The sequence below is a fragment of the Megalopta genalis genome, chromosome 5, assembly GCF_051020955.1.
Source record: "Megalopta genalis isolate 19385.01 chromosome 5, iyMegGena1_principal, whole genome shotgun sequence".
Taxonomy (NCBI): Eukaryota; Metazoa; Arthropoda; class Insecta; order Hymenoptera; family Halictidae; genus Megalopta; species Megalopta genalis.
This window is the reverse complement of record NC_135017.1, coordinates 17,246,837-17,268,992: the sequence shown is the minus strand read 5'-3', so window position 1 is coordinate 17,268,992 and position 22,156 is coordinate 17,246,837. Positions and strand designations below refer to the sequence as shown.

General features: G+C 49.8%; 2 protein-coding genes across 13 annotated transcripts in view; one reads left to right on the top strand and one right to left on the bottom strand.

Moving 5' to 3' along the window:
* The window catches only part of Btk29A (tyrosine-protein kinase Btk29A), a 157,149-nt gene that overhangs the window by 11,585 nt on the left and 123,408 nt on the right, over positions 1-22,156 (bottom strand). The window lies entirely within an intron of this gene.
* The window catches only part of LOC117227521 (uncharacterized), a 68,815-nt gene that overhangs the window by 10,150 nt on the left and 36,509 nt on the right, over positions 1-22,156 (top strand). For 6 of the 9 annotated variants that reach the window (XR_013033379.1, XR_013033378.1, XR_013033383.1 and 3 more), the window contains exons 3-4: positions 3,222-3,397; positions 19,356-19,453. Coding sequence is in view for 3 of the 9 variants with exons in the window: in XM_076521794.1 (XP_076377909.1) it covers positions 3,222-3,397; positions 19,356-19,453 (274 nt within the window). In the remaining 6 variants the exon portion in view is untranslated. Of the gene's footprint in view, positions 1-3,221; positions 3,398-17,638; positions 17,991-19,355; positions 19,454-22,156 lie in introns of all 9 variants that reach the window. The other 3 variants (XR_013033380.1, XR_013033381.1, XR_013033382.1) reach the window with 1 other exon arrangement.

The following is a 22,156-nucleotide window of genomic DNA, read 5'->3' as shown; positions in this document are numbered from 1 at the left end:
TCCCGGCGCTGCAATTAATCGCGAAACGATTCGATCGTCGAAAACCATATCGCGGCTCGACGACGATTCCCGGAAATATTCGTACGAATTCGCGACAGAGAAATTTCGATGAAATTACTTATCGATGCGCGCGCGATAATTAAAAACCGCCCGGCATTTCTGCGCGTTCGAATTTCTCGAGACGTTTCCGCGGCGAAACAGGGGGAACGAAACGAGCACGAGGATTTCCTGTTGAACATACTCTGTCGCGGGTCCGGGGAAGAGAGTAAAAAAGGTTGAATCAAAGTGTCGCTGCAGATATTACGATTCCCAGTCTGCTAGTAATTCTCTTCTGTTTCTCTGAAATTCACGGAGCGAATGAGTCCCTCGCGAGACTGATCGAATCCGAGAGTCCCTCGGTTCTCGATCTCGTCTACACTCCGCGACAAAAAGATGCCTCGTCCGGCGAAAAGCTCGCGCGATTTCGCAGCAACGAATCTATCCGCGTTTCCTCCCGCTTACGCGGAAATATTCGCGTCTTTTTATCTCTCGGGCGAAACTCGCGCACGGCAGAATTTCGTTCGACGATCTCACCGTCTAATTTTCTACTCGATCATGCTTGAACTTTTAATTCGCAGCGACGCGACGTAAATGATGGAAGACTTTTTATTAACCTCGGGCAACAAAAAGTTACGTCGTGAAATATTAACGCGTTCGCTGTCCCCCTCCCCCGCCGCCCTCCATTGTCGAACTGTTCCGTTCGGTGCCGCGTAGCTCGTTTGTCGAATATTAAAACAATTTGGCGAACCGAAGCTATGAATTACAACATAATGTTTCGTTGCGTACGGTCTCTACCTGGTTTGTCGAATATTCGAACGATTCGGCGAACGAAAGCCAAGGAGCTGCTCGCGTAATCTCGAACGTGCATCGAATTCGTTTGACTCGAGAAAGACGAACGAAATCGCGAAAAAAGTGAAGCTTGCGGGATGAGAAATGATAATCTTGCGACGGACTGTAGTTGGTTCAGCTTACATCGAACCTCTATTCTCTCCTCGATACCATTACCGGTCGCATTTTATTCCCCGACGTTCTCATAATTCCAATTTGCATTAATGCACAGCTAGAAATATTATTCTCCTGTTTCGTCAGGACTCCCCCTCCCCACTCTCTCTCTCTCTCTCTCTCTCTCCTCGCCTCTCCGTCTCGCCGCATTTGTTTTTTCATTTACTCGAAGCAGCATCCGATTCTTTGTGTTCTCAATTAACGCGACGGTGCGGTGTAACGAGCGAACAACGCCGAAGCTCGTTAGCCAGCCGATTCGTTGATAAAGTACATTTCATTTCGAGATCTCGCCACGAGGAAAGCCCGATTTCCCGTTTTAATTATCCCTTCGCCCTTTTCGTAGCGGATTTCTCGGTTTTCTCGGCTTTTCCCGGCTCTGCTCGCGTTTAAGGCTGCCATTGTGCTCCGGTCCGCGAGCTTCTGCAGAGGCGCACGCAAACTTTTCGACATCGATTGCCTTTATATCCGAAGCTCGTCAAATGTTCCCCCCTTTCCTTTCCTCTCCTCTCCTCTCTCGAACCATCTCTCGTTAATAGGATGTTCACGTAATTACAGATACCCGCGAATTAATTGACCGAAAACGTAATCAAACGCGCGGCGGTATTTCGTTCGGTTTACAAATAATACGCGGAGCAATTTTATCACAACGGCGCATATTATCCCGATAATGATGAATTATCAACGAAGTCCTACATCCGTGCTGGTATTAATCTTGGAATTATTCGACGGAGAACGATAGGCGCATTGATATTCCATTTTCGTGAACGAGTTCAATTATTTCGGAGCGTTCCACGATAAATGTCGCGCTCCTCCATTTTTCTCTCTCTCGAATTTGGGATCTTTCTCTTCTCCTCTCTCTCTTTTCCTTTTAATGTCACAATAAACGTCGCTTCTCCGCGGTTCGCTTTTTCGTCGGCTTTTTTTCTTTCTTTCACCGTCTCCGTCGCAATAAACGTCGTTCTCCTTTTTTTCGGCTTTCCATCGCTCCGTCTCTCTCTCTCTCTCTCTCTCTCATTTCCCTTCCGCCCCTCTCGCTTTCTCCACCCCTCTGTTACGACAAATGTCACGACGTCAGGCCCGAACAAAGCCGCCCTTGCAATGTTTATTAAGTAGAACGTACCATCGATTTAGACCTAGCCACGCAGGTCGCGCAGTCGTTGCGCGTCGGGCCGACCCATCGGAGAGCTCCGAGAGAAATCGAAAACTCGAAGAACCATCGGACACACGTCTCGGACGTCTCACAGTTGCACTTTTCCGAAGATGTTATCGGGAACGCGGAGTGAAAGTGCTCGCGGGCACGCACCGGTGTATCGTTTCGCACGCGCACGGCTTTCACTCGCGATTATGGTCGATCGAATTTTCGCGCTGCGTCGACGCCGTAAAATACACGAGAGGAAAACCGGCGAGTAAAAGCAGAATTGAAACGAAGAGAGGGAGAGAGAGAGAGAGAGAGAGAGAGAGAGAGAGAGAGAGAGAAAGAAGAAGGAAAAGTAAAAAATCGAAAATTCGAGGGAAAAATGGTGGAGATTTCGCGAGGACGGTTGCAACGGTCGAGGTCGCGGCCGAGGCGTAGTGCAGTCGCGAGCGGATGCAAGCTTGGTGCAAGCCGGTGCAAGCTGGTGCGTGCACCGAGAGCGCACTGGCTGCCGGAATATCAACGGTGAGCGAAGGACGATACCACAGAGCTAGTCTCCACCCTGTCTAGACAAAATCAATGCGACCTCAACCTCCTGCATCCCCTCCAGCATCCCTTAGACCGTTCAACGTCCCCACGTGCGTGCCTGGCCCTGGCCGCGCGTCCCTCTATCTCTATCTTTTCCTCTCTTTCGTCTCGTCGCGCCTCTTCTCCGCGTCTCTCTTCTCTCCTCTCCTCGTCCGAAATCGAGCGCTGTCCCTCTCCATCGAGCCGGTCGGCTCGGCTCGGTCGGCTCGGTCGACGTCGAGTTTCATTACCGGAAGCAGTCTCTGCTTCACCCCCGACCATCCCCGACCGCCGCCGACCGCCCGCAACCGTCCCCGGCGCTCGAGTGCATGCTAAGTTCGCCGAGGATGGATACACGCGTCTTCTTACTCGAAACCCGCAGCTTTCTTCCTCTTGTTCTGCTCCGGTGCCGCGCCGATTCTACGGCACGATCAACCGTAAGTGTCCCAGACCGATGTAAAATTATTTATTTAATTAGGGGTTGTGCACCGAGTTTTTTCGGATCGAGAGGACTTCGTCGAGGGAAACGGGCAAAAGACAGAACAGGAAAACAGAGAACGATCGATGAACGTTGTTCGAACGTTGAGAAGAAATTATCTCGAAGAGGACACCCTTAGCAGCGAAAGGTATCTTGTATCGAAGGCCGTCGGAACGGTAAGATGTACGGAAAATAATGGCGCGGCTCTAATTAAAAATGCTGTCTGGAAAACATAGCGCCGCGCCGGCACGTTACCACCTGACCCGAGATCCTCGTTAGCACGATCCACCGAGAACTTTCATATTTTTCCTGGCCCTCGCGCCTCTCTGCTTTAAATTGAATGCGTAAATACGTCCCGGCATATTGCGCTAATAAACACGGCGCGTCCGGCGAGAAAAAATTGCCCGACGCCGACGCGTCGCGTCGCGTCGCGGCTTTCATTCGACGGCTTTCGAAACGAATTTCGAAACCCTTCCGATTCGGAAACGAAATGCCAGGTTCCTAGAGAGATCTTTCTCTCGCACTGTAGCAGCAGCCTGGGCTCTCTTCGCGCTAAAGCAGCCCCGAGACTCTCCGGTTCACAAAGCAATTTTCGAAAATTAAACCCTCCAGTGGAGATGCACCGTTACGCCGCGCCGGTAGACTATAAACTACGACACTGAAAGTAATCTTTCAAAGATTTTCTCTCTCTCTCTCTCTCTCTCTCTCTCTCTTACTCTCTCCAGCCTCTATCCCGTAATGACTTTCATCCCCTAAAGCAACTCTCCGGAGCGAAACTCTTACGTTGACACGTACCGTTGCTCCACCGGGCATAAACGACGACTATGTCGGCGGAGTCTGTTAGAGACAGTTCCACCGACTAACTCGCCATCGATTCCGACTGCTTTTTAACCGGAGAGACAAAAGAGTTTGCGAACGCCGAGCCATTTTTTCTTTCTTTCTCTTCCCGCGAAACGAAGTAGGCGTTTCCAATTTCTTTCCTACCGATCGGTACGCGATTCGAACGATCCCAATTACCACGGTCGTTATCGATTCTCGACCGATTAAATAAGAAACCCCTCGTAAATTACGGATTTAACGGGGAGAGCTAATTATATCAATATTTCAGTGGCCGTTTCGGGAAACGTTTCGGTGAAATCGCGTTGCAGCGCGGTGAAATACGGGCGCAGCCACCTCCGCAATTATCGATCGCCATTTTCTGTTCTCTAGATTTATGGAAAGTAGAATGGGCTCGTATCGCGCAACGCATGCCGCTGCACCATCTGTAGAACGTCGATATCAATGGACGATCCCCGATAGTAGAATCTCGTTAGTTCTGACCGTTCCGTGCACGAGTTCGCGCCGCTGTTTCGCTTCCTTCGAACGTTTTTCATATTTCCTCCAGCCTTCCTCCGCTGTATCTTCTCCGTTAACTAATTTTCTGCGAGATCCCGTATTTTCCCTCGCTGTTCTTCGCTTGCTCGAACTTTCGAGACAAACAGCGGCTTTACTCGCGAGATGCGTTCTTCGGCTGGGGCTTTCTTCGAGCGAAGAAAGAAAGGAACGATCAAAGTTTCGCGTTTCTCTTGCTCCGATACCAGCTGTTTTTTAAATTGATTCTCTTGTTCCGTCCTCTCGTCTCGCTTCGCGCCTCCATTTCTGTTTCACTGTCGCTTTCCGGTTCTGCGCTCGTCCCAGCTCCAGACATCGGTCCCCGCGAAACGACCGCGCTAAAAAGAAGAGTCTGAAAGCCGGGTGCATCGGTCTGATAAATTGATGAACCGCGATTCAAGCCGAAAAGATTCAGCGACAGCGGAGCGCGGGTTTCCTCCCGCTGCGCCGCGCCGCGACGGTTGCTTTCTCCTCGGCGCAGCTCGGCCGTGAACCAAACAAAAGAATTAAACACGGCCGATAGAGTCGTCGAGATAATTGCTCGGCCGGGTGGCAAAATATTCGCTAGAAACGCAAAGTTCATCCTCTCTATCGGCGCGGGTTCGAACGCTCGCGCGCGCGCGCGCGTCGAAAAACGGCTGACCTGTTTCGAGAGCCGCCGACAAAACGCGTACCCGTCTCGCGATTGCCCCCGAACACGGGTAAACCGGTTATTACCCGCTCGTTTACTCTCAATCCGAATTGTTTAATACGTCATTTCCACAGCCGATGCGACCGGATACGCGGATCCGAACATTGGCCACCTTTTACTCTCGATTAATTCGAATATTTTCAGCGTTTCTATCATATCGCCGACCGGCCTTCTTTCCGCCCATTCCCGCGGTCTCCCGTCGCGATTTCACATACCGGCGAGGCCGGCACTGGAAAATCACCCATTACAAGCTGCTTTAATTTTAGTCGTATCGTTTCGCCCGTTTCCTCGATGATTTCGCGTGGATTCGAACCGGAGACTGTTCGCTCGAAACTGTCCGACGGCTCGAAGCGATTTTAATCGACGATCGGACGGTCGACTCTCGTCTGACCGAGTTCTAATAGAGCGAGTCGATAACTTAGGAAATTAATAGCAAGGTGCCTCGATCACCCAAGCGTTGAGAAATATTTCCAAAGGACTTTTCGGTAGGAAAGCGCAAAAATTCGAGCTCGTCCATGATTTTTCACCACGCACCTGCGATCAATCTCGCCGACGACGATTTCCATACGAAGCCCGTCATACGAATTCTCTACAATTTGTTTTCGACAATTTTCTTTTCATGGAAAACGCTGTTCTACCGCAATATTCTGCCAGCTCGGAACGCGTTCGCTCTCCGGCGGTGGCCGCGTTTACGCGAAGCTGTACAAATCGCCTGCAATCTGTTCTCTAAACTATTTTCTTGCACGGAAGAGAAACGCCGTCGCTCGAAATTTTCTCATAAACTTTCAATCTTAGCAACCGCCGTATCCCCCCGTGACGCAACGACGAATCCCATAAATCCTATAATTTTTGGCCGGCTCGAACACGTTCGATATCGAAGCTGTACTCGCGCCGAGAATCGTGTCGAATTCGCGGATTCCCAGTTCCCAGAGCGCAAATACCGCATAACTTGTATCGCCAAATATTGGCGTATGATTTTTAACAAACCCGGAAAATTGAAATTTGCCGTAAAATATTTGCGTAGCGAAACAAAACGAGCGGCTATCGCGGTCGAATGTTTACGAAACCCCCGAAAACATGAAATGAAACATCACCGGCGAGATTTCCGCGAAACTGGCTGTCCCGCGTATATTCGATCTTCGTGCACGAAACGAATTCGTCTTGCGGAATTGTCTCGTGGACAGCTGTGATCGCGGATAGGTGTGTCCGAAGTCGGTATATCCCGGAGAACCGATCTATGATCTCGCATAAATTCTCGCTAACGGCTGACGGCGACGTCGTTTCCTCCGTCGGAATTCTCCGAGGAGGACATTAGGTCAGTCGAAAGCGTTTTGCTTTGTAAATGTTTGAAAACCGTCCCGGGTCGATGCATATTCAATGCGCGCGCGGGATGAAGAGCCCGCGATATATCTCGGAAAGATGTCGGAAGACGCGGCTCGGCCGTCATTTTCCGAGCCTCGTAACGACTCCCTTAAGGAAAGCTTCGCGCCTTTCGCCCTCTGCGAAAGTCCGACTCGACAGATCATTATGCTTTGATTTGTGTGCCCCAGATACCCGAAAGCGGGCCTTTATCGAGCGGTACACATGCCGCCTTTTCCACCGGCGAGGCAAGGTGAGGCGAGGCTAGGCGCGGCAAGGCGGAAACTATAATGGACCCGGAGAGGGATCAATGGGGTAAGCTCCTCGCCGAGCTTCCCTTGGCCACCTCTCAATGAAAAAATGATCGATGACTCTTCGATCGAGCCTTTTACAATCTATAAACCTCTCCGTTTACCGCGCACCACCCGCAGATAGAAAGAGCTTTCGCCGTCTTCGCCGCGGCGAGGGCAGAAAATCATTTTCGCGATTGAAACGGAGAATAAGAGAATCGCGTCGCGAAGAATTTCTCATTCGATTCAACGCGTTTGTTCGCGAATTTTTGAATTTCGGAGAGCTCCGGGAAACATTGAAAAGCGTGGACAGGCGCCGTGCGCCGGCTGAAAAATAAATGGCTCCTCGTAATTTTCGTGCGCTCGAGCTTAACGAACACAGCCGGAGAGATCCGTTCGTATGAAAAGAATCCGTCGCGTCGGCCGGGTTTTACCTTGGCTTCTCTGCCGCGCGCACCCTTCAAAACACTCCTCTTCTCTCTCTCTCTCTCTCTCTCTCTCTCTCTCTCTCTTTCTCTCTCTCTCTTCCTCTGCTCTCTCGTTCTCTCGCAGAATTAAATATCATTGGCTGTCGTTTTTTTCATTTCTGCTGCGCGAAGGATGCGCCAGAAACGCGGAATGCAATCTCGTGAAAGAGTAATCGCGTCTCGGATCGAGCTGCTCGAGAGGACCGCTGGAAAATGCGTTGTCGCGATGTCTCGCCGCGCAATGTTTTCCCGGTCTATGGAATTGCAACGCTGTTCCCACGTTTTCTCCAATTTTGTTCTTTGATATCTCTCGAGTATAACCGTTCTCACGATAATCCCGTGAACCAGATTTCGAACTGGCAGCTTCAAGATCTATTCAAATTCGAAGCACCATTTGGAAATATCCGAATGGATCGTCTAATCGACGATTCATTCGATACGATACTTTTATCTTCGTTGGTTCGCAAGATATTTATTTCGAATTTTTCACGAGCGTAAACGAAATATAAAACGCGCATCCGGGGACTCGTCTTCGCTTTTCGACCATCTGAAACAGTCGAAGAAGCAAACGGTGGCGATAAACTCGAACTCGGCAGTAATTTGATCGGAGAAACCAAACTGCTCGGGTACGAGGAATTTTTTCGTCATCTTGACCTCGGCTTTCGCGAGCTACTGTTAGAAAGAAGCAGGCGTGTTTTTGCAAATGGCTTATCCGGCGAATGAATCGAGGTTCGATACGGATCCTGTCCGCGGTGGTTTCGAGTGTACCGTGCGACGCTCCTATCTGTCCAACCAGCCGAGTGTATCCACCCCCGCTCGAGTCGGTCTCCATTGTGGACTCACGGAACCAGAAATACTTCGCTCCCCCTAAACTTGGAGGGTTCAAACAGAGGAGACAGAGAGAGAGCGGCAAGTTCCCGATCGAGACTCGAAATCCGGAATTCGGGATCGTAACCACCCTCCCGTCGCGTCGTGGCGAGAAGCAAACCCGGTTTGTACGCGCGCCGCCGATAATCGATACTCGTCGCTCGATGGATGTACAGGCACACCGAATGCATACGACGATGCTCCTTTGCGAACCGCATTCCTGCGCTATCGCTATCATAAAATCGATGAAAATGAATTCTGCTCCTTGAACGTCCGAACGCTGCAGCTTCCACAGGAAGAGACTTCGCACAGTTTCTGGTTAAACCAAAAGATGCGGTTCTTCGTTTCGAACCGTGCGACAAACTGATACTCGATATCATCCTGTGTGCTGCGTAAAGAAGCAGTGTTCGCGTCCAGAGTCGCGAAAGCAAGCTGGTTCAACAGTTAAAGGTCCAATTTCGGCTGACGAAGGCTCTTCGGGAATTCGAATCGGCGCGACGGAAATACCCGGCGACGTAAGAAAGCTCCGGTTAAATTAATAAACCGTGGCCCAGAGTTTCGCGAAGCGACGTCTGCATTCGATATTTTCGAAACGAGAATTTTCCCCGACGATTATACGATTGCCTGCGAGAGGCCTGTGAAAATTCGAGGATCAGTTTCGGGGATGAATCGTTGACGAATCGCCGGTGAATCGTTGCAGCGGGTCACGAACGAGCGAAACGCGCCGGATCGTCATCGTCGGCTAATTAAAAGCGATCGGCCGAGCGCGGTTCACCCTTGAGCCAATTTTTTCGGGAGAGAACCACCTCGCCTCTTTCGTATTAATTTCGAGCGATCTCTCCTAATCGATCGCCTGTTTAGCGGCTTTTGTTTAACGCGTCGAGTAGTCCGGTTATCGTGGAATAACGCGGCCGGATAATGTATTTTAGGAATTAGCTCGAACTTTCTACGGTCATCGCGGTCGGGATTTAATATTTGAATCTCGAAACGTCGATAACAGTTTGCGTCGAGAATATTTCGTAGAATATTTTAGAATACCGATTGTGGAGGATTTTGTCCGGCGATTACCGTTCGAATAATTAACGAAACACAGGCCTCGGAAAGGATTTTCATCTCTGCCAAGAGTCGACGAAATATTTTTGATTATTCTTCGGGCGCGTGTTGCGCGATGGGCGGGTCGGGCCGGACTCGTCGGCGGCGGAGCGAGGGTTAATTAGTGCGTGGGTGATTAGGGGCGGTCGGAGCCTGGTAACCGTCGCAATTTCGCGCCGGGGAATATTTGAGCCGGTCGGGCTCAAGTAGAATTCGGCGGGATCCTCGAAATTGTCGGCATTACCGTGAGATCAGAGTAGAATCGGCCGGGATCTCGGCTGTAGTTTGAATCCCCGATGAACCCGTTATTACGCCGACTACGGCTTTAATTTCTCGACGGAGCGACTGGCTGCTGCCCGACGTCGCTTTCTCCCTTGCTCCCGAATTTTCCGCGATTTCCCCCGTATAATCGTCGCTTCCTTAAACTGGCTTTAAAGCTGCACGCTATCCTTGATCCTCGGGTTCCGTACGGTTTCGCCTGCTCGCTAATTGCTCCGATTCTCCTAGACAACTCCTGCTGCCTTGTCCTGTCCTGTCCTGCTCTGCCAGTCCACGCACCGAATTTATTCGGTCGATGCAAAAATCTCGTGCACCCTTTGCGATGCAACAAAGCGCTTTCTCGCTTCGAGTTCCGAACTTGCTGCCATCACGATCAAATACCAGAGTATTCTCTAAAAAATTTTGAAACACAGGAGGATCCTGTTTCGAGATTTTTCTGGTGTCGCGAGCCAACGCGGACGATGAACGTATGTACGGCGTTAGGGTGGGACGAAGTCGAGTTTCTTCGAGTTTGACCGGTCAGGAGGAGGGTGGAATGGCGCGAACACAAGCCCATAGCCGGGCAAACATACTGTAACCAATCGCAAACATAAACACAGGCTATCGGTTGTATACATTAATCAGCCAATAACACAGGCACATCGATGTAAAGAACAAACAGACCCAATTCGTATAACCGACAAACAGAGGACGCGCGTGGCCAAGCAGCAGCATAGGGACCAAGCAATTCGTGCGTCGCGTAAATAGAGAAACAACCCCCTTGTCGAGCGATGTGCAACTACGTGCAACAATTTACGTGCTCCTCTTTGATCCTACGCTACGGCTATTAGTTTATTATCGCGTAATATCCAATCTCGCGCGTTTTATACGATATAGAACCGGCCGTAATCGTGTTCATTAAAATTCGGAATTTCACGATCGAATCGCTACCATGGTAGCGAATTTTTATACGGACAATTATCGCGGACGCGTGTACCGGAATTCGACTATTCTGGACACTGATGCGTTTAAATGGCGTTTCATTAAACACGACGGTCCACACGGGGCCGTGTCATTTTAGGCTGTCGATAAAATTTATCGTTCCTGCCGAATTATTGCAATATCGTGTAGCAAGAAACGAAACGATATTTCGTTCTGTTTTCGAACTAATGCTGGGAGGACGAGACAAATCGCGCAGCCAGCAGCAGCTCGTAGTTGGCAGCGTAAGCGAAAAGAAACTAAAAGAAAACTGGGTAAAATCGGGGAAAACGAGTGAGGAGGTGCAGCGACGGCCGGGAGTAGGTCTCTCGCCGGCTGCGAGTTCGAGAAACGATCGAGGGTTAGCCTCTCGTCGCATCTCGAACAGTGGATCAAGAGGGTCGAACGTCGGCGTCGGTGCATCCTTGTTATGCATCGAGCTGATATTATGGCACACGGATCGATCTTACCACTCCCAATTGCATCCGCAGGACAATGCATCTGGACTGGCTCGATTTTATTTTTCCTTCGCTCACTCGCCCCGCCCTCGCCTGCTCTCTCTCTCTCTCTCTCTCTCTCTCTCTCTCGCTCGCTCGCTCGCTCGCTCTCTCTTAGCTTCCCAGTCGCTGTCTAGAGGACGTTGCAATTTATCCTGTGCATTCAACGAAATCGTTCGAAAGCGTTCTCGGCGAGTGAAATGCTCGACTGCGTTGCCGGTAGACAGCTCGACGAACGGCAACCTCCAAAAAGTTCAACAGATTCGAAACAATTGAATCAAGAACGAAACCGAAGCGACAAAATTGAGCGTAGATTGCGCGCGACTTTGGTGGTCAGTCGAAGAGTCGAGAAACAATTCAGCAAAGATTACAACAGGCTCACCTTCGAAGTCGATCGGCAACAAAGTTGCGAACAAAGTAAGCGAACGTCCAGAGCGACGTCGCATCGGTCGAGCAAGGGGTTGATCGCGCCCCTAACGGCAGCTTGTTCGTTAGACTCGCATAATGTATGCGTCTGGCATCGATCGACCCTGTGACCCGAGACACCTCGCGAGATCGTTTCCGAGGAGAGGCGGCAAGAATTGGTCGGGGGTGAGAATTGGGGTAAGACGACTAGCTTCTCCCTCTCTCTCTCTCTCTCTCGTTCTCTCGCTCGCCGCTTTCGCTCGGGCATCGTGCCCGCGGAGGAAATTGCAGTGTCACGTTCTGCAAAAATGCCACGGGAGTTCTCTGGATTAGTTCCAGATTCGTTGAATATTAAATTGCGCGGCCGAGCGCCGTTTCTCCGCCGCGGCCCTCCCACGAATTCCGCTTGCCGAGGAAATTGGAGACGCTCAGGGATTCCCCGAAGAAAGGGAAAGCGTGAAACCCGGCTCTTTCGAAACTCCCGCGCGGTTTGCCCGCGAAATTCGAGCGCGTTTAACGACCGAGGCACGCGTCGCGCAGCGGCTTTTGCATCTATTTTAGAGTCTATTCTCGGTTCGATTCTCTCGTGTGCTCGTCGTTATTCCACAATACTGTGCATCGCTCAACAAAAGTATACGCGGTTCGACAATAGCCAACGGGAAATTAGCGTCGACCGGAAGCGGCCGCAACGATCCGTTAACGACCGTCGTCGCTTCCGTCTGGCCCGCGACGCGGCTTTTTCCACCGAGACGCCTGTTCGCTCACCGTTCGAATAAACGAGGAACGGCGATTCAAGTAATCCGAAAGTTTGGCAAAGGGTGGTCCGGGGGACGCACTCAGGATTAATTCGAGAACCACGAGACCGTGTTCGCAGTCGGCCGATTCCGCAGCCCGTCAGCCTCAACTTGACGGAGTCGCAGCAATTGTTCGAGGAGCCGGGAAGAATGGCGCCGAGTCGCGCCGCGCCGTCAAGAGAAGTTTCCCGTCGCGGGGAAACAATCGATGGCGGCGCACAGTCGAGGAAATTGCGCCGCGGACGTTTAATAATAATCCGGGAACCCCTTAATCTGGATCGGTTCCAACTTCTTCGGGTATTAAGCCGCACGAATGGAACACCCTCTGATTTTTCAACGGAGAAAACCGGCTCTCGCGCTCTCCTCTCCACTCCTCTCCCTTCGTTTCTCAGCTTCCGGCTCGCGCGATTTAGAACAGATTAAAATTTCCCGCCCTTTCGCGATTCGAATACCTCGCGATCTTTTTCGCGGCGGCGGCGGCGGCCCTTTTTCGAAAAGCTTTCGCGCGAGTCTCGGCTTCGCGAGAGAATTGTCTTGCTAAAAAGTTCGCTTCTTCCGCGGCCGGAACACCGCGGAATTCTTTCGAATTCCGATCCCCGCGAAACCATGAGTCCCGATCGAATGATTTCGAACGAATTAGTTCGAACAGACGAATGTGTTTAACGATTAATTAAACGGCCGGCACGGTCCGCTCGGCACAATTTGCCCGTAAATCGAACGAGAATTATCCGAAAGAACCGTTTCCCGGGACGCGTAGCTCGATGTTAACGAGACGAACGATAATTAGCGTCTCTGGCTGGCAGCGCTTTTTCCACGGAAAGTTTATCAGCGAGCATTGAACTTGCATCGGGGGATCGGCGATCGGCCCGAGCAAGGTAATTAGGTCTCGCGGAACCTGTTTCTCCTCCCCTTTGGCCTATTCGATGCCCGAGGAATCGCGAAACCGGAAGTCGAGGCGAGGCGACGCGACGTCGAGACGTCGAGACGGAGAGGAACGTTGCTCCGGCCCCTTTCAAGCCGAAGAAAACTTCAATTGAACACGTCGCCGATCTTTCTCCTCTCTCCAGGGAATTTTTTAATTATCCTATCCTGTAGAACCGGTGATCATCGATTTTCTATTTTATTTATTACAGCGGAAAATTGCATGCAGAATAGCTTCCGCCGCGACGCCGGTGCTTTTTTCCGATTAAACTCGTTTTCTCGATTATTTGGTACTTTTTGCCGCGATTCGAATTACTTTATTTCGCAGGCGTTTCAGCCTCCATTTTATATCTGATTTTTCACCGGCGCGGCGGCGGAGGAACGGAATTGCGTGCAAAATAAAATGCTCCGATCTTCGCGGGTTCTGCTCGTTATTTTTTTAGCGATTTAAAATAACAAGAGGAACGGTTTCAACACTTTTCAAGAGGAATATATTCGAGAGGAATGCTCGCGCGATAATAGCGACGGAGGTCTCGCACCGCCATAATTCGGCTATCAAGCTAAGACTTCGATCGGCGAGGCTAATTGCCATGAAAATCCCATTATGTTCGGTGACGTCAGCCGTTGGAGCAATCTTATCGACATTGAACGATCGATTGATCAAATTGCCTAAAAGAGGCCAGAAACACGGCCGCGAAACATCAATGCCGACGCCGGTAATTATACGCGACTAATTAATTACCACAATTAATGAGAACAGGAGAATGTAGCGTCAAGGATTGCCATTTAGGTAATTGATTTGTTTCCGATACTCGGCCCTTTAATGCCCCCGTCATTAAAGACAAACTGCCGGAATAAATCAGAGTTAACCGCGCCTTAAATCCTCGCCGGTTTACCTTCGCGAAAGACGGACTCGCGAATCGTAGGAAATCACAGTTCAATGATCGACGTCGAATTCTCTCGCGATCGCATCCGACGTGTCTCCGAGCAGAACATATTCGGAACAACTCCGCGATATTCAACTATCGAGATCAAAGTGTCAAAATCTTTCTCGAGGAGCAAGCAACGACGACGGCGAGTCGGTTCCATGTTCGATTCTATCGTCGGAGGACTACGGAAGAAAAACGACTGCGTCGAAGAAGCAGGAGAAAGCGGTTCCGAAGGAGAAGCCTGACTAATTGTAAGTGTCGAAAGGATTCGGTTGGTCGTCGCCAAGGCAGGGCAACCGAACAAACAGGTTCTAGGCAAAGAGACCGGGTCAGTTGTGCGGGCCATTCATTTCCGGTCGGCCATTGTTTCGGGCCGAACTGTACATTCGGTTGGCCAAGCTCTTTTTCCGTTTACGAACGGAATAAAACGAACGACTCTGCTCCGCTCCGCTCCGATCTGGTCTGCTCTGCTCTGCTTTGCTCGACTCGCGCGTATATTCCACGGTTGTTTGCCGCGGTTACGTGCACTTCGGAAGCCTTTTAGCGCACTCCAGTTACTCTCTTTCCCCGCAATTAAATCTTTTCGCCGGCCACCCGCACCGTTTGTCTTCCACTGCCGTCACGTGACCCTCCGGCACGAATAAAGCCAGCTAATTGAGGCGAGGCTGTCTATCCTGCCTGCCCCCGCAGTCGCAGGTATCGCGGTGCACCCGTTAACCCGCGGATTCGACCCGAGGACCGGTCGACGAGTCCCTATGATCGCTTCGTTTCGTCGCCCTGCTCCTCGATTATCGCTCGATCTTCATTACCGTTTAACCACGCGAAGTGCAACTCCGCTGAAAATCGACCGTTTCGCAGTCTCCTCGCGTCGAGGATCTCGAATTTTCTTTTTAGCTCGTTTTTCCTATCTCATTTTTCGAATAGTTCCGAGCGAAACTTGAATTCGTCACGGATGTCTAGCATCTAATGATTTTTAAATCGATGGCCTCGTTAACTCGCCGCCGCTGCCGCCGCCGCCGCCGCCGTGAAAGGTAACGAAAGACTGTATTTAATTTAATCATGGTTTCAGTTTATCTCCCGTTTGCGTCAGATTGATTCAAAGCGGGCATCGAACGTTTAATTAAAATCCTATGAAGTCCTGGCCGACGAGAAAGCAATTTAATTTCAATTTTCGAACATGGATCGAGGTTCCGGCGAGAAAATTAAACGAAATTTCATAATTCGAAACGTTGATGCACGACGGAAGATGTTTCATTCGGTTCTGTAATCAATTTCAGCGCGTGCCTTTGTTAAGGAACGGCGAATAGGAAATGAACGGATTTAAGGAAACAAGCGACACGTAACCCGTTCGTTCTAATACTCTTTCTCTCTCCCTCTAGCTCCATCTCTCTCTCTCTCTCTCTCTCTCTCTCTCTCTCTCTTTCTCTCCGTCTCTGTTTCCTTCGCTGCCCGAATTCGGCACACGCGAGAACACGCAACCAAGCCCGTAGCGCAGAGTTTCGAATCATTCCCTCCTCTTTTTAGCCTCGGGCGCTATTGTGGCCGGTGAAAAGCTGCGCCCCCATTGGCACATTTCGGCCGAACGTCTCCGAGTAATCTGCATCCCCGGTGCAATGATAATGCACCTGAGACGCGAAGCTCGTTCCTTCGCGAGACTTTCTCGACACTGTGTTTTCCAAAGCCGTTGTCTCACGCTGAACTAGAATCTGGAATATCTTCGTCGTCTTTCCGGCGATAATAACGTCGTCAATTTTTCTACGCAACACGAGATATTTGTTTTTCCAACATTACGCGTATCGACAACTCGAAATATATTTCGTAGAATCGCTTCAATTTTTAATCATAGTCTATTCTTCTGCCACGACAGATTTGGCGGATACCTAAGCTTTTTTGTCTGTATTTTCATTATAGCAAACCGGTTCATAAAGAAATAACAAGGTTGCACGGCTGCTCGATTAAGATCGTTCTATCACCGTTTGCATTGCAGTCGAGAGAGAGAGAGAGAGAGATAGGGAGAGAGAGAGAGAGAGAGAGCGAGGGGGAGAGGGAGAAGGAGAGGGAGACACAACGGTGTCTGTAAATTGGATGCGAAAGAAATATTCGGTCGGCCGTCGAGACGCAGTATTAGGCGCGTCGATCAGGATGATCGATCGTCGATGGCAGGGAGAGGCAGGGAGAAAGGCGTGGAAACGCGATTTTCCTCGGGTTTATTCGCGGCCGAGACTCGGCACGGCTCGGCTCGGCTCCGCTCGGCTCCGCTCCGGTCATTTGTCTTTCCCGGATCGGAAGAGAGTCGACCCTTCCCTTGGAAAATAGTTTCCGGTTTCCTCGGGGCTAGCATCCGGTCGCATTCCCGCGTTTACTCGGCCCGTAATTGATCCCGGTATCGGTTTACCGAAACGATTTACCGAGGATACGGCCCTGGCCCGCGCGGCCCGTGTAACTTTCGTTGTCGGATTAATTGGACACGTTAATTGGTCTATTCGGTGACGAGTAATTTCGCGTTTTGTTGCTCAATTAAACGGAACGCGGCGCGCGGCGGTCTTTCGGGCTCCGATGTAAATGGAATTCGAAAACGATGCCGGACACGTCCGGCGCAGTACCGTTCCGAATTATGCTAGTTTACGAAACTCTGTTTTTTCGAAGACTCTGCCCTTTCCGAATCGAGGTTACTTAGCTCGAACGATAGACTGAAAATATTCCGGGCGTTCCGAATAATATAAATATGAAAATAGAGATAAAAACGGAAGCCTGTATAGAGATTAAACGTTCGCGTATAAATAAACTTGACATAATTAGCGGGGACGAAGGCGCGACCGGAAGACGACAGTCGTCGAGAAAACGTAGAAGATAAGCGTTCGCTTTCGAAGCGGCTTCGATCGTTCGATAAACTTGGGGACCGCTCTCTGCAACACTAATCTGTACAGCCTCTAAACAATCATGAACCATTTGGTAAGCTAATAGGTCGGGTCCGGGGGCTGCATGCATCGCTTTGACACGTCCCGCTAAAATTGGGCGCGCATAAAGGCCACCATAAATGAGCTGATTTCACGTGGACGCATTAATCGCTGTTTGGCGAACTGATTAAAGTAATCACGCGGCACCCACTCCAGCGGCTCGTTAGTGCCTCTATGAATTTTCCGGTCGTGCCGGAAAATATCGGAGGCGGTAATATTCGCCGCGCGTACACCAAATCATTTTCCTCTATTCGTAACAGGTAATCTCCTCCTTTGGAATTCGTTGAATACGATGCTAAACCGTGGCCAAACACGTCCGCGAAATTTTTTCAATGAAAAACCCTCGAAACGCGGCCCCGTTCGGATTAGTTTTAATCGCGCGAGGATCAACGACAAAATTCCGTTTCGAAAATAAATCTCCGTCTAGCTAGAATACGACGATAATAATGATAATATTAACGCGGTTCGATGAATTCGAAGATTAATTTGATAAATCGTGTAACCGTTTAGATAAGTTACTCGATGACTTGTTCGTTTTCAGGATTGCTGGAACAGTTTCGAGCACCGACGATATGTTGTACGGGAAGCCAAGGCAGGATCGGGATCAACGATATCCAGGGACCTTTCGGTTCGCTCTCCTACGACAATTACTTCATCTGTGCGGCAATAAATAGACGAGTGAAACCGATATCGCGACCGATCTACATCACGCGATCGTCTGTTCTCGTTTACAAAATGTATCGACATATTCCTTTCTCCGCTCCGGTGATCTACTTCTCGAGTATCCTATTTTGAATGTGTATGCGTACGATCCGTGGAAAACGGAGACGGGCAGACGAACGAGAAGGATCGAAGCTGCGCTCGGGCTGTCGCGAGTGCGCAAATATCGCAAAGTACGTTTTACAAATTGTTCTCATTTATTTTCTTCGTCTTACCGTAAATTCGCGTAGAGAGAGAGAGAGAGAGAGAGAGAGAGAGAGAGAGAGAGAGAGAGAAAGAAAGAGAGCCGAGCCATGCGCGTTCGCTTCACTTTCGTCGACAATCGGAAAAATTACGTCGAACGCCGAGGAAATTAAGTCCGTATTAGAGCAGGAGAATTTTCCTCGGTCGTTACGTCAAAGTCTAGGAACGAGAATCTCGTCCGGTATACCACTTTTCAGCGATTTCTATGAATTAATTAGACGTGTCAGCAGCTCGTGTCAGAAGTCAGACGTATCTAATCTCTCGGTGGAATTCGCGATACGACTGCAGCGTGAACATTGACACACTTCTCTGTTTACGTCTTGCGTTTGTCGTTCTTGATGATTCTAGACTTATCGCTTCTATAATTAACAGGAAGATCGGATGCGAATACGAATCGTTTCAGCGTTCAACGTTTCAACGTTCAAGTTCGAATCGTTTGCTCGGATCGAACCCGGCATTCTCGGCCTCTGGAAACATTCGTTTCGCGTTGCCCTCCACGAATATTTCTACGTTTCCGATTTAATGTTCTCGAAATTCTTCGCGTCTCTCGCGAATCAATTATTTCCATCGATCGGCACGGCCCGACTCTGTTTGCACAGTCTCCGAGTGTTTCCTTTTTTTTTCCCCCCGGGAATACTGAAGCTGAAATCGAGGTAATATTCGATTCCGTTGGAACGACAACGCGAATTCAGCGCGAGCGAGAAATCGCGAACAATTTTCCGCTTGCTTGGGGACTTTAATGTCTGAGACATGGACAGCGAGCGGAGAAGCAGGGGGAGAGGTGGGAGGACAGGCCGGCGGAAAAATCGCGAAGGGCTTCGATTCGATCGGACGTCTTCGGTACTTAAGGTCTCGTGGAAAATGAATGCTCCGTTCTCTCTCTATCGGAGAATCTCCCGACAAAGGTTCCAGGATACTCTGTTGCAATCTTTCTCTCCGGCTCCTTCACCGGACGGACTCCATTTTATTATTGAAGTTGCTCGACCGTTTTCACGTGAATTATCTTCGAAGAACTCCCGTCGCTTCCTGCGGTTCGCACAGAACCGTTGCAATCGTTGTTTCTCCTTTCTCATTATTAATCTTTTATCTTCGGAGCACGCGTTTCGCTTCGCACTCGACGTTGCGATACAATTATTCTCGTTCGCGTGAAAAAGATTTCGGGAAAACAGGGAGCTCGCGAAACTTCGGCATTCCGATTTCTGCTTGAATTCGTTTTTGTTCAAAATTTAATAACGTCAGCTATTATGCATGCTTCGTATAACGTTATATAAATCGATCGTTTCCTCTTGTTTTAGGTTCTGGAAATTTTCACGCGGGAGAAGGACCCCGGTGGTGCAACGATTTACGCGAACGGCGCGCGCGCCCCCCCCCCCAAACATCAACCTCAATTTCGGTAAGTTTTAATCCAATCCGCATTTTAATCGATCGAATTTAAATCTATTAAAGTTTAATGACATTAACTTAATGTATGTACATGAATTTCAATTCAACGAAACGTATTAAACGAACGGGATTAATTTAATTCGAATTTGAGCACATTTCAATTTAATGTTCCGTGAACGAGGATTAGAGTCGCCGCGGAGTAGACGAAGTTTAAGAGTTATTTAAAAAGTTTAGATTAGATTGCTCTAGTCGTCGTTTCGTTCGTTCGTTCGTTCGTTCGTTCGCGAAACGTTGTTACGGCCGCGCTGTTGTACGTTCCTTTTGTTATCCTTTATCCGGCTTTTTTTCGCGCAGACATTATTACCGTTCCGTGGGGCGCAATGAATAACACCATTATTATTATTTACTGTCCGAACTATCAGATCCGCGAAAATAAAGCGTTCGCGGCATCTTTCTCGACGCCGTCTCGAGAAAACACGGTGTCGTGCACAAGGTGGAAAATAAATGGGAACGAAGCTGCAACGAAAGTTCAACCGCCATCGAATTCTAATTTCTTGAAAAATTATAATAGTTACGTCCACGATCGCGCTACTAAAAATCCTCGCGAATCTTTGTGCATTGTTTTATCTATTAAACTGTCCGGACGATTGTCTGTCCGAACGTTTCCACGGAAAAACCACCCTGTAGAGTGGCTTCTGTCGACGTCCGGCCAGGGGCGCAATGTTTCTTGGGAAGCGCGGGGCGACGTGACGGGCCAATAAAACCTGAAAAATTACCGTGCAATCTCGGCCACGGATACATCCAGGTAACACGGGTTCGTGGCGCGATGATGGATGCACGGCGCAGCCAACAACTTCCGGCTGGAAAAGTCGACTGCGGGGGTGTAAGAGACGACGGAATAGCGGTAGTAGAAGAAGCAGAAGAAGAAGACGAAGAAGAAGGGAACAGGCACGGACAGGCGGGCAGAGGACGGGGCTCGTCGAAAATTAGAAAATAAAGGTGCACGGGAGAGCAACGGGGGGTCGGGGGGAGGAAAGGGCGGCCTTTATTTGGCCGATCCTTCCTTTATTTTGTCCTCGGATCCCCTTTGTCCCGCGAACGAGCGTTCATCTCGCGGTGCGGGGTAGCCGGGGGGGGGGGGGTGGTCGGCGGCGACGAGGGGGACGAGGGGAAAAGGGGACGAAGCAACCGCTGGTTAAACACGCGACAAACAGCCGCCGTCTGCTCGAATAATCGCGGCTTCTTGCTCGGCTCACCTTTATTACCATTTACGTTCGCTCGTTTTATCGGCTGCCGCGTCGACAGCCAGTCGACTCGCTGCTGTTTCTTCTCTTTGTCTCCAGGACTTGCTCTTTTCGATCGTCGAAGAGTGCTTAATATACTTTTATTTCGGAATCGAACGCGTCTCGGATCGCCGAATGCGATTTATCGTCGCTGATCGTCGATTTTCGACAACTCGTCGATATTTAAGCTGCTCTAGTATCACGAAGCAGAGGATCGCGATAAACCTGAACCGATTTTAAATCCCGGAACTTCTACTTTTGCTCTAGGCGTCGTTAATTTTCTTCCAACACGTTCTCGCGTAACGCTGGAAAAAGATTACGAATCGAGACGTCTGTAAAATGCATTGAACAATTTTTCTCGCGACCGGCATCCACGTGGATTCGTAGATCGAAGTTTTCCCGTAACAACGAACCCTCGAACTTCAGCGTACGATTTTGTCGTGTCGCTTTATCGAGAGCTTGGAGAGAGCACGGAGCTTCCAGTAATTTTCTTTGAAAGACGGGAACACGCGCGAGAAGCGATCCCTGGCCCTAATTAGAGCAATGAGATTCGTTCTCGACGGTATAATAGCACGCATCGCGTCGAGGAAAGAGGATAGAATGGCCGGTGGCGGAACATGGCAGCTCGAAATTAGTATCGCCGCGGCGAGAACGAGTTTTACGAGACGCGTGTAATTGTCTAGAACGGTGTTAAACTACCTGGAAGATACGTTGGGAGCCACCTTTGAGAAGGATTTACGGTAGTTCTCTATCGTCCACTGTTCCTTCTTCGTTTATTACACGCGAAAACTGTGGGCGGCACGCGATACGTGTTCCTCCTCGTAAAACGGAGAGCGTGGATCATGATGCGCTTGTAATAGACGCCTGACTTTGTTCGAAATAATAAACTGCACGCTCCGGCGAAATGCAACGCGGACGATTCAGCGAAGGCTGCACGGAAACGCTTTATATCAACGGAGCTCGAATCGATAACATCGATTTAATTCGTCGAGAATCCGGAACAACGTTTGCGAAAATATTCGAATATATTCGAACTCGATATTTATAAATATTAATATACGATCTCGATATATCGAACGCTCCGCGACGATATCAAAGGTGCCAGAGACGCCGAACAATCGAACCGCGATTCAGCGATAAATAATGAAAGAAGGGGAGGGGGGGGGGGGCGGCGGGAAAAATAAAGAAGTACAATGATCAGCGATAAAATCGCGAGCCAGAGCGCCGTGAAACTTTTGTGAAACCGGATCGCCGATTGGAACTTTCGATCGCCGGTGCATTCCGCCGTGAATTACACCGTATTCGATTCGAGCCCGAACCCGCAACAAAGTGCGGGGTCCGAGCGGTGTTTGTTTAATTTCAATTGGATCAAATTGGATAAAGCACGGCGCGCGATTCGCGGGTTTAAACTTTAATAAGCTTCCGAGAGA